General features: G+C 40.3%; 1 protein-coding gene across 1 annotated transcript in view; it reads right to left on the bottom strand.

The window, feature by feature from the left end:
- Positions 1-14,630, bottom strand: part of AOX1 (aldehyde oxidase 1) — a 75,903-nt gene that overhangs the window by 26,849 nt on the left and 34,424 nt on the right. Inside the window, 8 exon segments of the mRNA XM_029933285.1 lie at positions 3,252-3,443; positions 3,633-3,719; positions 6,754-6,841; positions 8,789-8,922; positions 9,819-9,943; positions 10,422-10,518; positions 12,281-12,403; positions 13,958-14,072. Coding sequence (XP_029789145.1) covers positions 3,252-3,443; positions 3,633-3,719; positions 6,754-6,841; positions 8,789-8,922; positions 9,819-9,943; positions 10,422-10,518; positions 12,281-12,403; positions 13,958-14,072 — 961 coding nt within the window.

Below are 14,630 nucleotides of genomic sequence, written 5' to 3' on the forward strand. Positions count from 1 at the left end.
TGTATTTGGATATGGCTGTGTCCTATATCCTAGAAGCCTGCAAGACTTGACAAAGATGGAGAGCCTACTGAAATGTGCTCAGGAAATTTTCATTATCGCCATTTCACTCTAGTAACAATAAAAAATTATTACTATCAGCAGTAACAATGGAATAATACTATCCAGTTTATGAAAACAAAGTGCCAACTTATTTGATTCTTGCAGAAAGATTGTGTGGTGAGTCATATTGTCCTCATTACAGAGATAAGGAAACTGAACCACAAAGAAGTTGCCTTTCCTTTTCAAGTTGTTGCATTTGCCTGGATTACTTTCCCATTCATTATCTGTGCCTATTATTCTTTTTAAAATTTTTAAAAATTTTAAAATTTTTTATATTAAAATTTTTTTTACTATGTTAATTTATTTGAGTGAGAGAGAGAGAGAGAGAGAGAGAGAGAGAGAGAGAGAGAGAGAGACAGCATGAGCAGGAGAGGGTCAGAGAGAGAGGGAGACACAGAATCTGAAGCAGGTTCCAGGCTCTGAGTTAGCTGTCAGCACAGAGCCTGACATGGGGTCCAAACCCACAAACCGTGAGATCATGACCTGAGCCAAAGTAGAACGCTCAACCAACTGAGCCACCCAGGCACCCCTGTGCCTATTATTCTTTAAGGCCTGTCTTAAATGTCATCTTCTCTGGAAAGTTCTTCCTGACCCTCCTCCCCCCAGTACAACGTTATGTCTTCCTCCTTTGTACCCATAGAATATTTTATGTGATTTCCCTGAGGATAACTCTTGTCCTCCCTGTACAATATGTATGTGCTCTCTTGTGTGTAGGAAGTACCCTGACAATCACAAACCTCTCTGTTGAACTTAGTGACAAAGGGGTTCAAAGGACATTATAAAGAGAGTGCTTTCTGGAGCAGATGGACTATATTGGGGAAACAGGAAAAAGAAACGTAAAATGTAGGCTGCATCTACTTGAAATGTGTGAGGGGCAAAAAAGTGTTATTAATAATTATTTCAATTGCCAGTGACTGCCTCTCTCTGGCATAGCATCCTGTATATACTGTGTACCTTCTAGGATACTGTACAAAATAGTATTTTTAGAGGACATTCTTTTGGCAGTATATCTCTCAAAAGTTTTAAATAAATGTATCCTACAGATATATATGAGAGCAAAAATACTTGTATATTTTGGTACATGGGTACCAATATGTTTCTTGCAACATCATTTTAATAGCCAAAAATGGGTGACAACATAAATGTATTTCAATAGTGGAGTGGCTAAATAAATTATGGTAAGTCCACATTACATAAGACTAATCAGCTATGAAAAAGAATGAAGTGGATTATTCTACTGACACAGGAAGATGGCCATAGCCTACTGTGAAATAGAAAAGGTAAGGCACAGGGGCGCCCGGGTGGCTCAGTCGGTTGAGTGTTCGACTTTGGCTCAGGTCATGATCTCACGGTTCGTGAATTCGAGCCCTGCATTGGGCTCTGTGCTGACAGCTAGCTCAGAGCCTGGAGCCTGTCTTCGAATTCTGTGTCTCCCTCTCTCTCTGACCCTTCCCTGTTCATGCTGTCTCTTTCTCTCTCAAAAATAAATAAAACATTAAAAAAATTAAAAAAGAGGGAAAAGTAAGGCACAGAATAATACGTTTATTATAGTCTTATTTTGGTAAATAACTGCCTAGGGACAATATATTATATATCAATATTTGTGTTTATATGTGTATGTGTGTGAATATAGAGGGCTGGAACAATAAACATTAACAATCATTGCCCTTGACTAATAGGGATGATGGAATGAAGAAGGGGACTTTTTACTGTATTTATTTATTTCATTCTTTTTTTTAAATTAAAAAAAATTTTTAAATTTTATTTATTTATTTTGAGAGAGAGAGAGAGCATAAGCAGGGGAGGGGCAGAGAGAGAGAGAGAGAGAGGGAGAGACAGAATCCCAAGCAGGTTTGGCGACATCAATTGGGCGCAGAGCCCAATATAGGGCTAGAACTCATGCTGTGAGATCGTGACCTGAGCCGAGATCAAGAGTCAGATGCTCAACTGACAGCACCATCCATGTGCCCCTACTTTAAAATTAAAAAAAAATTTTTAATTTATTTTTGAGAGAGAGAGACACACACACAGAGCATGATGGGGGATGGGTCAGAGAGAGAGGGAGATACAGAATCCCAAGCAGGCTCCGGCTCTGAGCTGTCAACACAAACCCCAAAGCAGGGCTCGAACTCATAAACCCGAGATCATGATCTGAGCCAAAGTTGGACACTTAAATGAGCCATCCAGGCGCCCCTAGGTGTCTCACTTTTTACTTCAATTACTGGTTAAATTTTAAGAAGAGTAATTATTTTTGGGGTGCCTGGGTGGCTCAGATGGTTAAGCATCTGACTCTGGGTTGTTTTTTCTTTATAATAGTTTATTGTCAAATTGGTTTCCATATAACACCCAGTGCTTCTCCCCACAAGTGCCCCCCACCATGACCATCATTCCCTTTCCCTCTCCCCCTCCCCCTTCAGCCCTTGGTTCGTTTTCAATATTCAATAGTCTCTCATTATTTGTGTCCCTCTCTCTCCCCAGCTTTCTTTCCCTCAACCCCTCCCTATGGTCCTCTGTTAGGTTTCTCCTGTTAGGCCTATGAGTGCAAACATATGGTTTCTGTCCTTCTCTGCCTGGCTTACTTCACTCAGCATGACACCCTCGAGGTCCATCCACATTGCTACAAATGGCCAGATTTCATTCTTTCTCATTGCCATGTAATACTCCATTGTATATATATATACCACATCTTCTTGATCCATTCCTCAGGTGATGGACATTTTGGCTCTTTCTATGGTTTGGCTATTGTAGAAAGTGCCACTATGAACATTGGGGTACATGTGCCCCTATGCATTAGCACTTCTGTATTGGCTCAGGTCACTATCTCACAGTTCCTGAGTTTGAGCCCCCGGTCAGGCTCGTGCTGACAGTGCTTGGGATTCTCTCTCTCCCTCTCTCAAAATAAATAAATAAGCTTTAAAAACAAAGAGTAATTATTTTTTTACAAATCAGGAAAAAGAAAGAACCAGAAAGCTTTTTGCCTAACGAGGTAGGAAGATAGTGGAGTCATTTCCTTCAGGTAGCACTTAATTTATCTTGAATTCTGAGCCAGGACTAATTTGAGTGGTTCTTCTATGGTTTTTCTTTGGGTAGCTAGTTCCCTGCCTCATCTGATTCCTCACTAATCTTGGTTACAACCTTGATGACAACCTTACCTCTTCTGGCAGAAGGCCACATTTGGTTGCCACAGCTGTGATGCAAGATTCTGTTATCAGGGTTCCTTGTGGGAAGCCAAATCCGCGAAACGCCGTATTGGATGGTAAATTTGTCATGCACGCACGGCCCCGGAATCTAAGGTTGCGGATTTTATAGGCATTTTCCAGCTTTAATATAAGAAATTCTGTTACCTAAAGTAAAATGAGATGTTAATATATATGGGACAATGCTTTGTTTTTTTTTCTGTAAAAGTCAAGTACAGAGTCTAACTGCTTGTGGAACTTGGTAAGCACCTGAAGAAACATGCTCCATAGAGACTCATCTAGAAATTGTGCATTCTGTTCGTGATTAGGGATGGTGCTAGTTTCTGATGCACATACCTGCTCAGAGTCGTCCAGTGTGCATCCTCCATTAATGAAACACTCAATGTCTAGAGCTTTGATTCGCCCGTTGTTCATGAATCCCACCTGTCACCAAATGATGGACATTTTATGATCTGTTTAAAATTTCAGTTCAAGTCACAGCCCAAGTTCAAGTCACAGCCCAGCTCCACTCCTGGGTGGGATTGAAGACAAACTCTGCTCCTGTTTGCTTGGTGGTGTCACACCTGGCCACCCCCTTGCATTTCTGTACTTGGCTGACAAAGGTCTCCTGTGACTGGATTTTGCTGAGCTTTTCCTTTCAACATGTAATTTTCTGGCTTCGCAGTCAGTGTGGAATTCCAAAGTCCTTGCTTGCCTGCTGGTGTGTAATTGCCACCCTCTTCTTACTTATTTCTGGCAGATTCTCCTTCACTTTTTACTAGTTGTCTTTCTAATGTAGTCTGTGGTTTCTCCCCCTGGTGGAAAAGTCTCTGGAATTCCAGAACGCATGGGAAAGAATCACAGTGCATCTCAGAAGCAGATGCTGGGGAATGGACGTGAGAACGGCTACTCCCATTTAGGGAGCTGGTGAAGCGCTTTGTGATTGGTTAGGGATGGAACAAATGCGAACTAGTGATGATGTTCTTTTTCGGACTCACAGGAGCACCTTGTAATTTTCTGAAGTTGCCACTCCCCTCCCACCCACAGCACAGTTGGTCTGCACAGCACAGACTGAAAAGACTGTTAAGAGTTCTACCAGAAAAGGGTTGGCCTTGGTCCCTTTGCCTTTCTGAGAATGGGCACAGCTTTTTGGTTACTATCACCTAAGGAAATACTGGATAACAAACCTGAGCACATGCAGGAAAATCTACAAGTTCAGAATTCATGGTAATTTTGACAAATGCTAGACTGAAGTTTACCTTTGACTTTCCATGAAGAAATGACTGCTAAGCAAAATAGTATAATAAATAAGGTAACAGAGAGAATTCTTAAACTGTTTATAAACTTTTTAAGAATTTTGGAAGAACTTATTCATACATAACTTGCTAATTTACAAATAGCTTTGAAAAACTGAGCAAAACTATGTTAGCAAGGTTTGAATGAGGATCTCTATCTATCCACATCCACACACACATCTCTCAAACACATATTACTATATTAAAAGTAAATTTCTTTAAAAATAAAATTAAAGTTGGATTTTCCAAAGTCTATTTTCTTCATTTTAGTTATATTTTATAAAACCATAATTACCAAAATATTCAAAGTCTAGGACCTTCTAAATAAGTACTAGTACTAAAACAGTCTCACAACTGTAACATAAATAAAGCCTGGTTTATAATGGGCCAAAACCAAGAACTCAACAACTACCATAACAACACAAACTGCCACAATCCCAGAATGTGGCTCTATATTGTTCTTGGTACTTGAAGAGAATAATAGTTGTGAATATTCATTTCTTTGCATTTGAAGGCAAATAAAAAAATGTAATGGCCAACTGTGTTCCTTTTCTTTTCTTTTTTGTAAAAAAATTTTTAATGTTTCTTATTTATTTTTGAGAGACAGAGAGAGACAGCATGAGCAGGGGAGGATCAGAGAGGGAGGGAGACACAGAATCTGAAGCAGGCTCCAGGCTCTGAGCTAGCTGTCAGCACACAGCCCGACGCGGGGCTCAAATCCACGAACCCTGAGACCATGACCTTGAGCTGAAGCCGAAGCCGGATGCTTAACTGACTGAGCCACCCAGCTGCCCCTGTGTACCTTTTCTAATTCTAAAAATTACTAATGTGGGGCGCACTAGTAAGCAATTCCCAGAGAGAACAATGTTTAATATGGAAACATTACATTAGAACTATCCCCAAAACTCAGTCACAAATTTGAAAGATACTATTTTTGTCAACTAGATGTTAAAGTATTTTTTATTATTTTCTTTTTTGAGAGAGAGAGCGAGAGAGAGAGCGAGAGCGAGAGCGAGAGAGAGAGAGAGAGAGAGGAGAATCTTAAGCAGGCTCTATGCTCAATGTGAAGCCCCACACGGGGCTTGATCTCACAACCCTGGGATCATGACCTGAACCAAAATTAAGAATCAGATACTCAACGACCTGAGCCACCCAGGCACCTCAGATGTCAACAGTATTTTTAATGGTGTTTATGCTATAGTTGTATAAAATGCAATGAGCATGGTTTGAAACAATTTAAAATTATTTCATTGTTAGTGGATTCTTTTTTTCCTATTTGTAAGGAATTTTTGAGACACTTTCATAACAACTTGGCAGAAACACTTGTAAAAATGATTATGTAGTTAAAAATGGTAAAATTGTTTCCAAACATTTCAACTGCAAAATATTTTAATAGTCAAGAAGTTTTGATATAACAAATGTTCAAGTTTCTTTCATTTTTTTGTCTTTGGAGAACCACTAACAAAAATCTTATTTCTTCAATAATATCTTTATCATTTAAAATTGTATTTTTATAATCTAGTCTATACTAGATGTACTAAAAGTTCCTCATAAAATTTGTGAGAATTCAAACACACAGCACTCTGATTTAATATTTTATTTTATTATTATTTTTAATGTTTATTTATTTTGAGAGAGAGAGAGCAGGAGATGGGCAGAGAGAGAGAGAGAGAGAGAGAGAGAGAGACGGAGAAAGGGAGAGAGAGAATCCTAAGCAGGCTCTGTGCTGTTAGTGCAGAGCCGACATGGGACTCTATCACACAAACTGAGATCATGATCTGAGCTGAAATCAAGAGTCAGATGCTTAACCCACTGAGCCACCCAGGTGCCCCACTAATTTAATATTTTAGATAAGATTATTGTTTGTTTTTAGAATTTAGCAGAATCAAAATAATAGAAAATGACAAAAGCCACTAAGATAAAATCTTCTTCTTATTATTATATTTTTAATTTATATCCAGGTCAGTTAACATGTAGTATAATAATGATTTTAGGAATAGAATTTTGTGATTCATCACTTACATATGACACCCAGTGCTCATCCCAACAAGTGTCCCCCTTAATGCCCCTGTCCTATTAGCCCTTCCCCTTCCCCAAACTCCTCCAGCAACCCCAAGTTTGTTCCCTGTATTTAAGAATCTCTTAAAATGAGGTATTTTAATAATTTCAAGTTTAATACTCACTTTGTATTTTCCAAATAATGGGTGTCTTCCCCCAGTTATTAACATGTCATCTTCACGATCAAGAATAAGACGAACCGGACGACCAGTTCTAAAGAAAACAAATCTTAGATTTTCTACTCATTCCACCCGCCATTGATCCATTCCCCTATTTGTCCACCTACCCATCTAGCCGATTTGTTCAACCTCTCCTTTAATTATCTACCAAGCATCCATCTAGCTACCTTTCTGGCCATCTATTCTCCACCCATTCTTCCACCCATTTATCCAACCATTCATTTAACCATCCATCCATCCATCCATCCCATATATATTCCGTGAGTGCATACAATAAGCTAGGCACTGATCTGAATTAATATGTGACTCAATTACTACTGTTTCTGTAGCCTATAACTCAATAGTTGGAGATCTAGCTAAAATAATTAATGTCACTTGCCAGTTAACTGTGTTCTTAAGGCTTCAGATTTCATGCTCACCCAGATCCAGCCACTCTGCATATCCCCACCACCAGTTACAAAGTTGAAAGAATGCGAATAAATAGATCCATATGTAACACAACTGCAAAAACAAGGCCAAGTACTTGTCTTTAGGATGCTGGGTTACCATTTTCATTTTTACCCATGAATGCTATTATATTGGCCAAATTGGGCCCTTGGGTGGCTAGGAGCTTCAACCTTTTTGAATTTCCAGGGCAGTGGTTCCCATACTTTGGAGTGTGTAAGAATCCTCTGGCATGCTGGCAAAAATGAAGATTCTTGAGCCTTGGCTCTAGGGCTCTAATTCAGTACTTTAGGAAAGGGCCCTAGAACTAGCATTTTTCTCAGTGATTCTTATGAGATACTTTCAGGTACATGTTGAAAACCACAATTCTGGCACAAGGTTTCCTGTTTTTTGTTTGTTTGTTTGTTTTGTTGTTGTTGTTTTAATGGTGAAGAGTATCTGGAGCATCAGTTAAATGTAAAGTTTCTGTGTCTACCGCCTGGTGATTCTGATTCAGTGGGTCTGGGATGGGGAGGCAGGAATTCCTACAAGTCTAGGAGACTTATTTATTATATTTATTATTTTTTTGAGAGGGGGAGGGGCAGAGAGAGAGGGGGGACAGAGAATCTGAAGCGGGCTCTGCTCTGACAGCAGCAAGCCCCAGGCTGAGCTTGAACTCACAAATCACTGAGATCATGACCCTGGGACGCTCCACTGAGCCACACAGGAACCCCTATTATCTTATTATCAAAAGTTTGGCAACACTGCTTGAACAGGAGAGGTGGCTTGAACAACGCCTGGGTGGCTCAGTCAGTTAAGCGTCTGACTTGGGCTCAGGTCATGATCTTGCTGTTGTGAGTTTGAGGCCTGCGTCGGGCTCTGTGTTGACAGCTTGGAGCCTGCTTCAGATTCTGTGTCTCCCTCTCTCCCTGCCCATCCCCCGCTCACTCTCTCTGTCTCTCAAAATAAAAAAAAATAAAGACATAAAAAAATTAAAAGAAAAAAAAAAGAAAATGAACAAGAAACAGGAAAGCCAGCAACTTGAACATGAACAGCAAAGGAGCAAGCCTTCCTGTTGAAGTTAGCCAGGTGTTGTCTGTCATTAAGCAAACATGGACCAGCCAGCCGTTCAGGGTGCAGAGGGCGGGAGCCTTTCTTTCCTCATGCCGCCCTGTCTGCAGCTAGAGTAGGAAGGGAAAGTGGGGGAGGAGCCTCCCCCTCCGCATTCCACTTGGGCAGGAGACTGGCCCCACCCCTAAATGCGTCACCTTCCTGAAGTTCAGGGACCGGGCAGCTGTAGCCTTGGAGCGGTTTAACTAATAATATCACTTTTCTCTTTTTATAACCTATTTGGAGTTATAAAATTTGGTGTATTTGACTTTTCCAATAACTAGAAAGGTGGGTATTATGTCTGTAATTATAAAGAAAAGGCGACAGGAGCCTGCGTTGCCCAAGGACACGTGGGTAGTTATGACAGCAATGCAAGTCACTCTCAGTCCATGGATTTGCCCTTAGCCCTGTACATGAAACACACTCCTGTATCCCCAAGTGCACTTACTTGATAGCGCCCACAGCTGCGATGGCCCCGAATATGGCTGGTCTTCCTACTTTTCCTCCAAAACCTCCACCCACCCGCTTGACATGACAGGTGATCCTGTTGATGGGGATGTTTAAAGTAGAGGACACTGTTTTCTGTGAAAGATAATGGAAAAGTTTTACGAGAAATGACAAAGAAGACTTCTGTTTTCTGAAACTTCATAGAAATATTCATCCACACTTACTGTCAGAAAACAAACAAACAAAAAACAAAACCCAAACTAAAACAATGCAAATCTGTCTTGCAGAGAGCTCTGTTGAGTTCATAAACATTGTTAATCTTACAGAAAGCCTTTCCAGCAGAAAAATAGTATTTTCCAGAAGGGAAACTGTCAAAGTCCTGGATTCTTGTCAGAGCTGGAATCCTAGCCAAATGCCTGACATAAGTTCCAGCAAGGTGGAAACCAACAAACTCCTGACAACTTACTAAAGAAGATGTTTGCAGCTAAAATCTAGAGTACTTTGAGACTGGGAGAATTAAAATGTGCTGTAAAGTGATATGTTTACTTCAAAGGTTATCTGTAATGATTATTTTAGAGAAAAAAGCAAGTACAAATATGATGTAGTTTTGTTATCCAATCACAGAGTTCATTTAAGCATGCTGCAAATGAATGTACTCTTTAAATCTGAAGTGACTGTGGCTGTTCTATACGTTTAATTTTATTAATTTTATTTAATTTTCATTCCAGTATAGTTAATACAGTGTTACGATAGTTTTGGGTGTACAACACAGCGTTTCAACAATTCTATACATTACTCAGTGGTCACCGGGATAAGTGTGCTCTGAATCCCCTTCACCTCAGCTGTTCGTGTACTTACTTGACAAGACCAGAAAAGATAAAACAGTTCTGGTATCTTAGCTGTTCCACTGATGTCCAATACTTGGACATCAAGTTTCTACAGGAAAAATAACTACCAACTGAGAGGCTATGGGGATTGAAGGCCATGACGAAATAAGAAGTTCAGAAGGTAAGGGCAATCCCGGACCTCACCTGCACGTGAGCTGGATCCTGTGTTGACACATAAATGTCCAGCTCTTTGTCCTCTGCCTTTGGAATAACAAGCACTCTTTGTGTTTCCATGTAGAAATGTTCTTGTCCCCCAACATGGACCTCTCCTGTTAAGTGTAAGCAAAGGGAAATTCCTGAAAGTATGTGCTCATTGGAGACTACCAGGTTGAGTAGTTCCAAAGCACGTAAGATGTGGACTGACCAGTCTGGATTCGTCCTGACCAAGGAACTGATGGAGCAGGCATTTGTTCTATGGTAGCTAAGGGCAATCTGTTTTAGAGACTGCAGTTTTGTATAACAAGTTGGAAGTGTCTGATTCTGTTCCTCTGTCCTTGACTAATCAAAGTGCTAAGGATTTTTCTTCTATTTATTCTGTTGCTCCCTGTACCCCCTCCTCTAAAGGGAACACATCCACCTCCACACCATCCCCCACACTCACAATTTGAGAGGAAGAGATATAAGAGAAATTTGGCAAAGTGCTAAGTCTCTAGAGGATGCCCTTTCTCAGAGGAAATCACATGCTCTCAGTGTCTGCTTTGAAACAGAATTGTGCAAAGATTCTATTAAATATCCTCAGCTGCTTACCTTCAACAATTTGATCTACTTTTTCAAATGCCTCCTCAATGTTTCCTTGTTCAAGTTTTTTTTCAGGACATAGGAATGAGTTGTGCTTTATGGCATCCTAAATGATAGGAATAAACCATGAAAGTCAATTAAAATTTTTTTCTTCCATTGGCATTTTTTTTTTTAAGTCAAAGGCCCATAAACTCTCCCACATAGCCATCTACTGGGACACATGAAGGGAGTCATCAAGCAAGGGAGTACTGGAGTAGTGGGCTCATGGCAGAGGTGAGATGGGTGTCTGAAGGATGTCTTCTAGAATGCAGGGAAAACCAACAAGAAGGAGTCATGTTAAGAACTGAGATCTGGGGATGCTATGATAACTCCTGATGATAAATACTCATTTCTCATTTTAGTGTGCACATCCAGGGAACAGGTGATTATTAGTATTATCCCCATTTTACAGATGAAGAAACCATGTCTCAGAGAGGTAACCAAACTTATCTAAGGTTACACAGTTAGTAAGTGGTGCAGCCAGGATTCAAACCTAGTGGTTTGGTTCTAGAAACTGTGCTTTTAGCCACTACCCTTACAGCCTCTCATATATACAGTCATTTAAATGAATGGACGGAAGGGTGAATCAGTATTGGTATCTATGACTATTTTGTTACCTACTTTCATTCACAAAAGACATTTTTAGTTGACTCTGGACAGTCCTAATCTGAGAGAGCTCTAGATCTCTAACCATTCTGAATCCCAGGATATTTCATGGTTTTTTTTCTGGATACCATTTCCCCCTTGAAGAAACAGGATTAGAATTGAAATTTCAAAAACTGTTATTAGGATCCTAGTACAACCCCAGGAGGGAGACTGAGCCAAGAAAAATAATCTGGACTTATTGCAAACTTGGCAAAACGGGAATCTGGAACAGAACTGATTGAGTTTAGAAAGTCAAGAAACATGACCTTTTTAACACTTTGAATATTGAGTAATTTGTGCCTTTTAGGCACATTTAAAAAATGTCAAGTGGTTCACTGGGGCCTTTGAAAAAAATTTTATTTTCTGTCACAAGTGCACAAATAAGAAAGCTTTTTCTAAACTCAGTTACTCTGAACTTGCCCTTCATTGAGTTAGAACCTGCAAATCGCACTCCACATCTGAATTTTCTATTCTAACTTCATTCTTTATGCTTTGGTAATAGCACTTGCATTCCTTGAGCTGGACCCAAAAGTAAGAGTTGAAATTTCTGTGTAACTCCATCATGAAAGTCCCACTGTTTTGGGACCCCACTTTGAAAACATGATTGTTCTCAATATCCATTATCATCTTCCCCAGTTTTTAGTGGATATGTAGTCACTTGGAATAAAGTCTACATTTCCCAGCTCCCCTTGAGGTGTGGCATCTAAGTGCTAACCAGTGAGATTGTGGGAAGTGTCCTTAAAGGGATGGGAGATGCCTTTCTTCATCACCTCATTCTCTCTGCTGTCTGGAATGTGGCCTTAATGGACAAAGCCTCAGTAGCCATTGTGGAGCAAAGTGTGAACCAGAAGATAGTGCTTGATGCAGCGACTAGATACAAGGAGCCCAGATCCCTGACACATAGAACCCTACATAAGCCCTGGAATGATCCCTTCTAGACTTTTTGGATGTAAAAGAGAAAAAACTTCAATTTTTGTTTTTTTCTCCATCCCACCCCAACCCTACCATTTTTTAGAGCCAAAGCTAATTTCAATTCATACAGGTAATATCTTCCAGAGAAAGCTGATATTTTCAGGGCAAGCCAGTGACAAGAAAAAATTAGAATTAGTCTTGCCCTAAGAAATTTACTAAGGTGTTTTTGATTCTACAACCTTACAGGAAAGAAACCAGCCAGCGCTGCTTACATTGATGGTGAAGATTATGGGCTCCAGATCTTCGTAGGTGATCTTTATCTTTTCAATTGCGCTCTTTGCCTGTACATCTGTCTCTGCAACCACAGCACAGATGATCTGGCCCACACAAAGCACCTGTGGAAAGTACATGCATGAAGCAGGAAGAAAAATATAAGTAGTAATAGTCTTACTTCATCCTTACCAGTGGCTGGTATCTTTGTTATTATTGTTGGCGATAACCACATTGGTGGTCACATTTGACTACACATGCTTGGCTAAAAATTTTTGATTCAAAAAATAATTTAAAGAACACAGATGATTCCATTCTCTATTTTGCTCAATGAATGTTAAGCCCCAGGGTGGATGTGAGATTGGCTGTGTCCTCTGTGACCTGAATGTCAAGCTTGGTTCACATGTATCATCTTCATGGTATCATTTATCATTTTAGAGTTTAAAGATAAGGAAAGTGTTTCTTGTACAATATGATTCCTGTTATGAGCTGCACTGTGTCCCCTCCTTCTCAAATCCCAATGGTGAAGCCTTAATATCCAATGTGACTGGATTTGGACATAGGGTCTTTAAAGGGGTAATTAAGATTAAATGAGGTCATAAGGGTGGAGCTCTAGTCTAATATGGCTGGTGTCTTTATAAGAAGAGAAAGAGATAGCACGGAGGCTCATCCTCAGACAAAAGCCATGTGATGACACAGTGAGAAGACGACTACCTGCAAACTAGGAAGAGAGGCCTCAGAAGAAACCAAATCTGCCAACACCTTGATCTTGGGTGATCAGTCACCGAACTGTGAAAAAATAAATTTCTGCTTTTTAAAAAGTGGCCCAGTCTGTAGTATTTTGTTACGGCAGCCTTAGCAGATACAGCTCTTAAATAACAAATGACCTATTCATCTGGAGTTCAACCAAAAAAACAGTGAATCTTTTCATAGAGGAGAAACAGTCTGTGTGACTCATTGAGACGTTGACAATAATAGCTAACACTTACTGAGAGCCTTCACGTGCCAAGCGCTGTTGTAAGCATTTTACATGCATTAGTTCACTCAGATCTCACAACACCATAGGATTGGTGCAGTGACTGTTCCCATTTTCCAGATAATGATACCCAAAGGCACATGGTTGGTGAGCAGTGGAGATGAAACATGAACCAAATTAGTCTGGCTCCAAAAGCAAGTATTCAGTGAATATTTGTAGAATTTAATTAAAATGTCAAAGGTGGCAAGAACGACTTTATTACAAATGGAGTGTGTAAAAGTAAATGAGGGGTAGGGTGGGGGTGTGTATGCGTGGGGTTGGTCTAGGAAGGGAGGGAGTTCAATACAGATAACAGGGAGTGGCTGTATTTTTTGTGCTCTCCTTTTTAGGTCTTTCTAGGGTAGTCTATCCTGATACATGTCAGTTCCTACATTTATTCTTTAGAAGAGGGTAAATTGCCTCAATAGCACAAGGTGGGAAAACTAGAACTTGTTTTTCTGTATGTTTATGATTTCCTTTTTACCTATGTAGTTTCCTGACTCCAGAAGAGTTAAATCTGTCTGAATAAAGATGTTAGGTGTAGAGAGAAGCTGGAAGAATCAGCACTTCTATCCCACAATGTGGGGGGCGGGGACTGAAAACCAGCTGGAGGTGGTACCTTGGTGATTATCTGCACAGTCATCTGAGAAAGCATACTCTGTACCTCATCTACAGCCAACAATTTGTCATCCTCAGCACCATTGGCGCCTGGAATGTCCTCAGCTGTTATCACATCAACTACCCCGGGTAGTTCAAGGGCCTCAGAAAAATCAATTGATCTGGAAAAAAAAAAAGAGAAAAATACTTAAGAAGTATAAATCAGCAAGTTTTGAGGGTCCCAGACCTGAGGAAAGGATAGAACATGGTTGAAAATAGAAATATATAACAACTGTCCAGCGTAGGTCCCAACCAATAAAAGCTAACCTGCTATACAGCCCAGGAGGCTACCTGCTGGGTGGGGGTAATAACACTTTAACTACAGAAGATGACCTGGGGGAGGGGCCGTGTGGCTGTGAAAGGGACATTCTCTGGAAACTTAGGACAGTAGGCATTTACCATACAGAAATGCAGTATTTCAGGGTTTTATCACCTGCTGAGTATCAGTCCTACTCAGAGTTGCTCCTTTGAGTCATGCCTGAGGCTACAGCAGGGAGATAGGTGTTATGAGGTTAAAAGAAAGCAAGGAGCCCATTTCTGCAATTTTTGTTCTCACCTTCATAATGGTCATTTCCAGGTACCCTCCCTTCCTCCCCCTGGGGATGGTGCCCTTTTCTTTATTTGTTCAATTTTTGTTTTTTTTGGGTTTAGGATATGGCACAATAGGTGCCATCCTTGGA

The sequence above is a fragment of the Suricata suricatta genome, chromosome 3 (genome assembly GCF_006229205.1).
Source record: "Suricata suricatta isolate VVHF042 chromosome 3, meerkat_22Aug2017_6uvM2_HiC, whole genome shotgun sequence".
NCBI classification, from domain to species: domain Eukaryota; kingdom Metazoa; phylum Chordata; class Mammalia; order Carnivora; family Herpestidae; genus Suricata; species Suricata suricatta.